The sequence below is a fragment of the Ruditapes philippinarum genome, unplaced genomic scaffold (genome assembly GCF_026571515.1).
Source record: "Ruditapes philippinarum isolate M1 unplaced genomic scaffold, ASM2657151v2 ctg1083_1_1_1_1, whole genome shotgun sequence".
Taxonomy (NCBI): Eukaryota; Metazoa; Mollusca; class Bivalvia; order Venerida; family Veneridae; genus Ruditapes; species Ruditapes philippinarum.
In genome coordinates, this window is record NW_026859103.1 from 56,506 (window position 1) to 68,314 (window position 11,809).

The 11,809-nt window shown below is 31.6% G+C and overlaps 1 protein-coding gene across 1 annotated transcript; it reads left to right on the plus strand.

Moving 5' to 3' along the window:
- Positions 1-2,749: 2,749 nt before the first annotated feature.
- On the plus strand, positions 2,750-11,463 carry LOC132755242 (uncharacterized). The gene is made up of 6 exons (XM_060746063.1): positions 2,750-2,845; positions 7,018-7,077; positions 7,813-7,959; positions 8,440-8,541; positions 9,131-9,317; positions 9,662-11,463. Exons 1-6 carry the CDS (start codon positions 2,843-2,845, stop codon positions 9,700-9,702), a joined length of 540 nt encoding a protein of 179 aa, XP_060602046.1. The 5' UTR covers positions 2,750-2,842; the 3' UTR covers positions 9,703-11,463.
- Positions 11,464-11,809: the final 346 nt, after the last annotated feature.

Sequence of the window (11,809 nt, forward strand, 5' to 3'; positions counted from 1 at the left end):
TTATCGAAATAAATTCTACATCCTGTTTTTTTTACATTATGAATTGTTATTTAAATTTGACAGAGTGAATAAATAGTTTTCCTGCTCCGAAATGTACCTACATCCTGTTTTTTTCATTATGAATTGTTATTTAAATTTAATTAATTAAATTTAAATTTTATTGTTTATTTAAGTGAATAAATAGTATAAACGCAATTTGCGTTTATCAGTTCGAAGTTGTTTTTCCATGAAATGTGTGTGCTACAAAGAAATGTGGAGTTTTATATATTCATAAACATCCTGCATCCTGGTTATTTACACCACTTATGATGATAAAAAATTTACGGGAAAGTAAACATGTTAAGAACCCTGATCCTCTAAAATGCACGGTTATCTGCTTTGTAACAGATGCAATAATATAGAAAATTAGTTCTAGTCAGCATTAAACTTGTGAACAATATTCTTTCGAAATAATATGCACCCCACATCCAGGTTATATAATCATTTTTATTATATGTTCAAAATTTAAGAGATTGAATACAAAGTATTTTTCTGCTACTTATTTGTATTATTCTAGATGAATATATGCAAATATATTTGTTTGAACTTGTGTTTGAAAACCTTGCTTAATGTGTGAACCAATATATTCATTTATTTCAAATAGTATGTGCTCAAATTACATCGAATATAAATACTAATGCGATAGTAAAAGTTATTTTTCGTATATTTCACGGGCTCTAATAAAAAAGCTTTAAATTATAGTAGCATTAGACTTCAGTGTTTATGGACACCAACTTTTAATTGAATCCATGAAGGCTGTTTAACGTAATAAGTCTTCACCGAACGAGGTGACGCACACATGAATACATAGACAGGGATACGAATTTATGCCTTCTTTGCTATGGCAAAATTGGGGATAACCTTGCATTGATGATTCCATCTTACTTATATGCAAATATAAAAGTAACCATAATATGCATTATAGAGACAGTGTCATACAATCAAATTTACAAACGTACAATACTAATCCCTGGTTATTCTAGATTCACTTTTAATAGTTTAAACCATGATTATGCCGATTTTACAGCTTAGCCATGAAGGAAAATTTTAGTTAGTCTTCCGTGCATTATATCAGACAAGGCTGTACCTCAACAATCCGTATGTTCATAACGTGGAAAGAATTAAACCCTCTGACAGGATTAAACGTCACGATGATAAAAGGTAGGTGGTTTGAAATTATGGACCATAAAGACACGGTCACGGGCATTCCACATACTACGAATCTATGTAAAAACAAATATTGATTTATGCCAAATTTGAACTCGACTTAAAATTTATGAAAGTACACTAATCTTATATAAGAATAATATATGTAATTACAATACATATCTTACGAAAAAAGTCTCCAAAATCGTGCTTTTTCTTCCTTAATCGACAGTACTGTACCCGTGATGATTAATTAACTGGCTGCAGGACAAACAACACATTTGTAAAATATCAGATGTAACGAAGTTTATACCATTGAAATTGATGTATTCAGAAGAAAAAACACATAGGCTTAGTTGAATATTTTGTCATACACCTTTATAACTGATCATCCGAGATTATCAGATAGGCTGTTCTATGTTTCAAAGATGTTGAAATGCTTCGCGATGACGGACATCACATTCAACAAGTTGAGGATGGCCCATAAACTATCCGAAGATATCATGAGATCCAAAACATTCACAATAAGCCATGTGTGTTAATTTTCTGTGATAAAAAAAAAGATTGCTATCTTTTGTATTCATAATCGGCATCACGTTTATATATAGTATGCAAGTTTTTATTCAGTTACTTATCCCTAACCAATTTACAAATTTGCTTTTTTTCGTGTAAGTGAGAAGATACAATGTACACTGCATTATCAAATTGAATTTAGAGCAGTCTATTACTAGCTTATAAAAAGGGATACACATAAAAATTTAGTAGTGTCATTCGATTTACCGCTTTGTACCAGAGCAGCTCCTTAAAACCTGTTTATTAACAAATAAAACATTACCTTGAGGGTAATATGCAAGTTTACGGACTGGTTGGTCAGACTGAGGAAGGTTTATGGCCCGAAGCGCATTTTGCCCGAAATGCCATGTTTTTTTGTTTGTTATATTATACCGAATCTAAATCCTTTCATTCCTTTGTTTTTTTCGGTCATTTTTACTATTATTTGCTTTCAAATAATAATTTTACTTGTTCAGTGTGTGAAATATTTCAAACCCTCGGACTTTGTTTTATTTATTTCAAGCAATGCAGCAAATAATTAGGCTCTTCTTTGAATATATCATTTTTGTTATAAAAATTAAATATTTAATGTTACTAGGCAAAAAAAAACAAAACAACCCCGGACTTAAAGTATTTCACAATTTGTATAAATAATTTTATAATTAAATTAAAGACAAATTATGACATTTGATCAACATGTCATAAATTTATGTCTCTGATAAAGAAGCCAATAAATATAGAAGGGCGTATGCAAATGAGAATAATAAAACCTAAATGTGATGAAATTAATGATGAAATTCCTAGTCGCTTACTGACATTTAATTGCTTGTAAACAAATAACCCATTGAATTAACATAATATATTTTACAATGATTAGACAGGTTACGGATACGGATATTTTTCTCTTAATGTCAAAGATAAGCAACGGCAATGACCACTACAGTACTGCCTTTGTGTTGTTTATGATTTCATTTAAAAGGGCATTGCCATTTGTAGAAATATATAAATACTCACCTAAAGCAATCGCTACACAGACTGATTCTGATCTATTTGAGGGCATTCTATGTTTAGGGGGATCATACATAAATAAAGGATAACAATTAATATGGTAAGTTGTGCATATTTAAAAGTAAATTACATTGAAAATTAAATTTTACAAAGGTGTCCTCTAATAAGTTATTAATAAAATAATCTTTAACACAGTCATGTTACTACATGTATTGAGATTTTTTTCAAAACAGATTAATGTATTTTAAAGACGGAAGAAAAGATAAACATTGATATCGTTGTAAGTTAAATGCAAATGATTAAACGCATCTGCGGATGATTTAAAATTTAAAAATTCATTCTTATCACATAAAAATGGTAAATTCTGCTTAAACCGTGCTAGAGAGCATGATTGGTAGCTTGTTAACATCACTTCTGTTGTATACATAAATTATATGGCCGCTGTAATATATTAATGGCAGTTGATTGTCAGTCCTGAATTGTATAAAATAAAGTAAATGACAGACGGAGTGTAAATTCTGGAGCGAACAAGTACAAATGGTGCTGCAATGCAGCAATTGAGAAGCATTACAGATACATTTTCAAGTCATTCCTGCGCACAGATCATTTTCTATTTAGATTAAGTACTAGTGTACATTATCAAAGGGCATCTAAGCTAGAAATGCAGCAAGTGACGATGACCTAGTAGACATCTGATGACAAGATATTCTTATAAACTTTTCAATGGTTAATTGGATTTTACCAGAATAATGTACATGTATATCATAGATGAATGGGCGGACGAAAGACATTGTTCAGCATGAACTTTGGTAGGCTTGCTAGAGATAAGAATATTAAATGTATTTTTTTTTTTTTGGAACATACAAAACAGTTGTCAAAATGAACAAAGTTTGTTTTTTATTATTACAATTGTAACAAATATACAAAAAGAATATAAACATTGCAATAAAATGGATTAATATAGTAATCTTACATGCATTTCTTTTCATGTCAAATTAAGAATAGTGGTTTATTTTAATACCTGGGAGTTAAGATACAGTAGCTTTATTCTAAGACCCAGATATATACTGAAAGTAGAACACACACTGAAATCAAAACTTTGGGATGAATTTCAAAAGACCAAAGTCAGGATTTTTTTTGTTATACGCGTTTACAAAAAATAATGGTACATTAAAGCAGCACGCCTCCAGAGTTATGGTAATTTTCATGAAAAATTGAAAATGTATCTGGATGTTTAATATTGTGAAGTAACCAAAATGAAGCAATTTACACATTTTCAATGCCACTGACAACCAACGTAAATTACTAAAAGGTCATTAAAATATGCATAAATAGCCCTTACTGCGTTAATAACGCAGTAGAAATATAGTTGTAAATACCGAAAAATCAGTCATTAATTGCACATAATATGTAAGATATTTCTTAAATCTTGAAGCATTTTTCTTTTCCTTACATCTTAATACATTTTTATCAAGTTTGATTTTTATTGAAATATTTTGACTCATCAGGAGGCATGCAGCTTTAACATCATGAATAAATTTGCATGGCATGTTGATATAGTGAAACATTATTTATCAATGGAAGACTGTTACCTGAATTTTAGACAGATATGAGGAAATTCACTAACATCATGTTCATGCGAGTCATAGATATAAAAGCTACTCGACATTGATTATAAATAAAGAGCTATTGTTAATTGATTTATTGGAAGATCAATCTACTATTTTGTTGAATTGCTTCCAAATCATCGTCCAGTTTTAACACCTCATGTTAAAGCTGCTGACGAAAGTTTCTGTTGTTAAAATGTTACAGTATTTGGCAAATCAACATTCCACTGTGACTCAACCACCATACAACCGATTGCTTTCAAACAAAATAGAATCAACTTCTTACAGCAAAAATCGGGAAATCAGGGTTGATGGTAAAAAAATGTCAGAAGTGCAATCAAGGTCGTTAAAAAGAAAGGAGCTATTAATTTACCGACGGAAAAGACAATTAAAAAATGATAATACATGTACTATGATAAAACAAAAGTAAAAATGACCATAAATTATTTGGATAAATTTATGAAGAGTGCAATTTATGGTTGAATATATTTGCATTTCATTTCCTGCAAAACTCTCCCGTTCGTTATTCCTTACCATAGCGCGAAACAAATGACCTTAAATAGATTTTCAAACTTTCACAATGTGAAGGTCATATCTATTATAGCTTTCGAATTCATGTACAACAATAAATACATATATAACCCACTGTTTACTACAAAAAATAGTAATTTCCTGTATAAGATACAAATGTAAGATATAAATTACCAAATTTAAGTTTTATTTTTTATTTTGTCTTTTATACTGCTTTTATATATGTAATTTGTTCCCGTTTTCATCCATTAATATGGCATACTGCGAATCACCGAATGGGAAAACAATATATGACTTTACATAACAGAAATCGGAAGGAATTCTTGCATCCAAATTTATTATTAGCTGTAAATCGAAGGGATTAATTGATAAAAATCGGGTCCATGGACAAAAAAATAGTCAACACAAATAGCATTAAAGATATCGTCAATTATAAAACAATGCGATATACTGAGTCAACTTCAAATTTATTCATTTAGATCAATTATCATATACATATTTAAGAGAGTTATATACTTATAATGAAAATATAAATAGACAAACATGTGATAATTTAAAGCCATGAAATGTACAGGCTGAAATGATGCTTTATTCGATTTATTTTAATCGAAATTAATCGAAATTGTCTTCAAAGCTTCTTAGCTAAACAATTATAATAAAACCTTATAAAAGTGTTGATGTACAGTTGTATATTATACATATATCAATATGTACACAATATTGACGTTTTCACAAAAACAGCAAAATGACTGAGGTATGGTCCATACAGCTGAGAAAATACTTTGACAATGGGCCATTAATTACAGTTAAAGTCGTCAGGACACTGAAGGTCAAGTTCGATTATGAACAAAAACACTAAACAAGATCTATAAAAAAAGTTAGATATAATATTCATATTTTTCACATTTTTTAACCAAATATAAATTCATGGCAATTCAAAAGAGTCTTAATGGCACGGAAGTGTCACATTGAAGGTTCCATGATAACCGCCGTATGAACACATCTGCGGATGTTTCTAAAACCAAAATTTTACCATGCTTAAATGTTGAATTCTGCTTAAGCCGGTGCTAGGGGGCGTGGACGGTAACTTGCACTTTCCAGTACCGTCCATGAACAGGCTCAATCAAACCGAGCCTGCAACATTTTCAATTTTGTCGTGTTGGGCTTTCTTTAGGGATTCTGTATTTATCTATTTTATGGTCACATCCGTGTTATTTGTGCCGTGTGGCGGCTGTAAAAAGTCTCCCCGTACATTTAATCAATGATGTTATATTTTCGATCCTTGAAAATCGTTCAGCACGACATTATTGTTGTGCTTGTGGTATTTTTAGTTTCAACTTTTCGGCATTTTCTAGTTGGGTGGTTCCAATATTCCTACTTGAATAATGTTGAATCACCCTTAGGATATGTTGCCTGCTTTTTTAAAATTGTCTTTTGACGTCTTATCTGTGATATGCAGGCTTCATAACCTCTGATCCCCTTTCAAAATTCCATTTTATTTAGTTCCGCCCATTGTTTTCTCGTTTAGGGCACACGCTTTTTATTATTTGGGGACCATACGCCGTATTTCATGGAATGGCACGGAAGTGTCACATTGAAGGTTCCATGATAACCGCCGTATGAACACATCTGCGGATGTTTCTAAAACCAAAATTTTACCATGCTTAAATGTTGAATTCTGCTTAAGCCGGTGCTAGGGGGCGTGGACGGTAACTTGCACTTTCCAGTACCGTCCATGAACAGGCTCAATCAAACCGAGCCTGCAACATTTTCAATTTTGTCGTGTTGGGCTTTCTTTAGGGATTCTGTATTTATCTATTTTTTAATTCTTTATACTTGGCAGTTAACAATTATCCAGTTTCTAGTTTGCTTTTATATTGTTAAATTTCCTAAGCCCTTTTTATAAATAATTTAAACTTTTTAATTATTCTACTCATATAGTTTTAACAACACTACAGTAATTCGGGGTTTAGTTCAATGTTTATTTGTTTTGTTTTGTTTTTGTCTGTCTTTTTTCTCCTTTTTTACGTAAATGTTATTTCTGTTAAATGCCAATGTGCGTCCGTCTAAATCAATATTTTCTTTGTTTTGTTGAAATGATTTACATTTTGGTTTTTCTCTGAATTACTTTCAGGACTCGAGAAAGATATGTTTGTTGGCTTTCTTTGCAGTAGCAGCAAGAGCTGTTCCAGAGGTAAACAAATCTACAGCGACTTTAAGTTATATAAAGATTTTAGATATTAAGAAGCTGTAGCATTATTTTAAGATATGACAACAAAACGGTAAGCAATTATTATAATTGAATAATAATTACTTAAAAGAATTGCAGGAACTATCCAAGAAATATCTGAACCGATTATGGCATCAATACCAAACAAAGTTGTACGTTTTTGATAAATCTAACCTATTTTCCATTTTAGCCAATGCCGTGCAAATTTATAAACGCCCCTAAAGATTTGTGGTAGCGTATCGATATGAGTGTATCTAGGTGGCGTTGTTATCATGTCATATATTAACAATGGCTTATACTTCTAAAAATTATTTTATTTTCGGTGATGATGATTGAATATCTTTTCAACTTATGCTTGGTGTCGTTAGAGTTGTTGCATGCATTTAGAATGTATCAAACCAAATCTAGAAGTTATGTTTATTTGCTTTAAGTTTCACAGCTCTTCAAAGGTATACATTTGCGGACTCTGTTTTAACTACTGTGTATCTGATGTTAAATAAAGTCCCTTTATCCATATCAAGGTTGTTATTTTTGCAGTCCTTTAGGACAATTGATCCGGATAGTCTTCAAGATAGATTATTGCTTACACCAGGTCTGACAAATTTAAAACTAAAGTAATCAATATTGTTTTCACTTTTCTCAATAGATCTCCCTTTCTCAGGTTATTTTTTGCATTTTGATATGTTTGTTTAACTTCAGTTACACAGTTTTGAATCTCATTATGGAGGAAAGATCATTGCAGTTGAAGATGCTGTGTTTGACAAACAGGGACAATATGCGCTGATCAAGATAAATTCATTATCAGACAAAATTGTTTCAACGCTTAATTTGCATGACTTTAACACGGTATGATTTTAAACTTTATATACTACCAGTCAGTATACACCTGCTATGTGTATTATTCTCTTTTAATTCACTATTTGTTATTATTCCAGCAAGTAAAGTTTTTTTGTAACTTGGTATTGGTATTTGCTGTTCCATCTTCCATGATGAAGTAAAGTCAACTGTCAGAACATAATAACTTTGAACACTGTAATTCATTTACACTATCAAGGCTGAAACAATCAGAAGACATTGCAAGTAAATAACGATAAACAATAAAACAAAACTTGCGATATCTTGAAAAGTGCAGATTTATAAAATTTTATATCATACAAGTAAAAGTAACCAAAATTACGGAAAAAAATTTTGGAACTGGAAAATGCAAACAATTCCAACTCAATTTAACAGGTTAAAACCTTTATATAAATTATTTGATGATACAAGAATACGAATGGATATCAATAATTTGATAAATTAAATTGTACTAGTTTAAAACCCTTTCAGAATTTCACTGCGGTCAGGAATAACGAAATGCGGAGGTGTCATATCTTCAGAACACGTCATACATTGAGTGAAATGATGGACCTGTATAAAACGGCAATAAATGTAGTTATAGAACTTTTTCATTACTTTTCTGTTTATTGCAAATATTAATGCAAACGAGTTTATACACTTGTGTACAAGTAATTTATTCATGACATGTTGCTTGAAGTTAAATTAGATGTTACGTTTTGAACAATTCGCTAACCTTTGAACACTTTGTACATGTCCAATAAAATTATCGCAATGAGGATTTGCATTGAATAAAATATGTAAATTTTGGAAAGAAAATATCATGTTTAAATGTTGTAAATTTTCCTCAAGCTAGGCTTGAGCACTGGGGAGAGAATGAAAGGCGAGGACAGCTTCATGCATATACAACTGTCGTCCATGGAAAATTCCGATAAAACCGAGTCTGCAACATTTTCACTTTTGGTGTTCTGGGCGAGACTTTAAAATATTATCAGTGTTTTATGCACGACATTTCAATATAACCGAAAATAAATGATATATCAAAAATATCTTAAAATAACCATTTATTGTGACGTTACACAGTAAAAATTGACAGAAAGGTAAATTATTTTCCATTCCTTTGCCGTGTTGGACTTTCTTAAGGGGTTTCTCTATTTTATATTGTTATATAAAATTATTCCAGAGAAAAGGCTTCCATGATGTCACACAGACATTTACATGTACATCAAAGGCAATAGTTCCTGCACAAGAAATGTTTCATTTCGGAAATAGGATAGCTGAATTCTGTACAGGTGATGAAGTCATGTTCTCTGAAAGAAAATTCCTAACCAAAAGAAAACGATCTATCAGTGCGATTCGAGAGGCTTCAAGTAAGTAAAAGAAATGCAGTATGTGCTTAAGATAGCAATTGATTAAGTACTTTTTTGTTCCAAACTGACAATTAAATTCACATCAGGCTGTTACATGACAATACTATTGTTGTTAAATATACCTTTTAAACGCTTCATTTAACAATGTTAACTTTGTTTTTTAGCATTTTCGTTACGAAACTAAAATGGTTATTTACGTGAAAAATAGCATGTACTATATATAATATTTAAACTTTGAAACACCATGTAGGTAACGAAAAAGTGCTATATACGTATTTGTTGATATAGTAGTTAAAGACACAAAAAAGATCGATTTTGATCACACTTACATGTTTGTATTGCAGTATCCTGTGGACTTTGTATTGGCGGATGTAATCATCAGTAACCAAAAGTCTTATTAAAACATTGAAGCAATTAACAAAGGTTACACGGAGAAAGATAATACAAGGAACGGAATAAGAACTAAACAAAAACAATATTATATTATGTCAACAATAGAGTTTTTATTTGTCATGCTATGCAAATGCATTAAAGTGTTATGAATGTTATGGTACAAAAGTGTCATTTTATCAATGTATGCCCAAAAATATATATCGATTTACGAATTCAAAGAAAGAAAGAAAGTTTGTTTTTGTCATTTACCTACGACAATGTTGCACTGATGTACCTACACTAATTATGTTGAACAAGTGTCATACATTTTACATATACATGTATAATAAATTAGATAAATACAGAATCCCTAAAGAAAGCCCAACACGGCAAAATTGAAAATGTTGCAGGCTCGGTTTGATTGAGCCTGTTCATGGACGGTACTGGAAAATGCAAGTTATCGTACACGCCCCCTAGCACCGGCTTAAGCAGAATTCAACATTTAAACATGAAATAGTAAAATTTTGAATTTAGAAACATCCGCAGATGTGTTGATACGGCGGTTATCATGGAACCTTCAATGTGACACTACCGTGCCATTCCATTGAAAGCGGCGTATGGTCCCCAAGTAATAAAAAGCGTGTGCCCTAAACGAGAAAACAATGGGCGGAACTAAATAAAATGGAATTTTGAAAGGGGATCAGAGGTTATGAAATAGATAAATACAGAATCCCTAAAGAAAGCCCAACACGGCAAAATTGAAAATGTTGCAGGCTCGGTTTGATTGAGCCTGTTCATGGACGGTACTGGAAAGTGCAAGTTACCGTCCACGCCCCCTAGCACCGGCTTAAGCAGAATTCAACATTTAAACGTGAAATAGTAAAATTTTGAATTTAGAAACATCCGCAGATGTGTTCATACGGCGGTTATCATGGAAGCTTCAATGTGACACGTCCGTGCCATTCCATGAAAAGCGGCGTATGGTCCCCAAGTAATAAAAAGCGTGTGCCCTAAACGAGAAAACAATGGGCGGAACTAAATAAAATGGAATTTTGAAAGGGGATCAGAGGTTATGAAGCCTGCATATCACAGATAAGACGTCAAAAGACAAGTTTAAAAAGCAGGCAACATATCCTAAGGGTGATTCAACATTATTCAAGTAGGAATACTGGAACCACCCAACTAGAAAATGCCGAAAAGTTGAAACTAAAAATACCACAAGCACAACAATAATGTCGTGCTGAACGATCTTCAAGGATCGAAAATGTAACATCATTGATTAAATGTACGGGGAGACTTTTTACAGCCGCCACACGGCACAAATAACACGGATGTGATCATAAATTAGATAAATACAGAATCCCTAAAGAAAGCCCAACACGGCAAAATTGAAAATGTTGCAGGCTCGGTTTGATTGAGCCTGTTCATGGAAGGTACTGGAAAAGTCGCACTTGCAATAAGATTCAAACTTTGCTATTTATTGTTTAGGAACATTTTTTTTATCATATTCATAATGTTGAATAGTACGAGAAAAGATTACTCATAATTAACAAATTCAATAATTCTTATCATATATCCATCTTACGAGTATACTAATGCAGAATCTATTCTGTTAACAGGAGAACAAAGACAATATCAGTTAGCATGTGACCAGCACATGCATAACCAACCATTGATTTGCCTGTATCTAATGTACTTTTATGAGCATATTTAATTTTTCAAACTCATCTTAAAACTTATAGTAGGAACTCAAAAAGAAACCTGATGAATTGTGCACATGTACTTCTCTTGACTACTCCTGATCATTTTCGAATCTCTATCGCCTCTTGCTTAAAATATGGTAGTTTTGAGTAAGATTTTCAAATTATTTACCAATTATTTGCTTTTTATTTCTGGTCTTCATTCTTGCCATACATAATTACCTAATTATAAAATTTACTAAAAACTACCAGATTGTAAACAAGAGACGATAAAAAATCGACTATGAATTAGTTTTTGCTATTAATTAGTTTCCTTCCATTTTATGTTGGGTGCGAAATTTAGGACTCATCAAGAAATATTCATGACAATGTTTTAATATCACAGATATTTGCTACAAGGTTATTACAGATAACGGTCTT

Bases quoted from the DNA above. Each gene is read 5' to 3' on its own strand.
- LOC132755242 (XM_060746063.1), top strand. The intron at 8,542-9,130 runs GTAGTTATAGAA...AAATTATTCCAG, and splicing joins TGTATAAAACGGCAATAAAT to AGAAAAGGCTTCCATGATGT. The intron at 9,318-9,661 runs GTAAGTAAAAGA...TTTGTATTGCAG, and splicing joins TGCGATTCGAGAGGCTTCAA to TATCCTGTGGACTTTGTATT.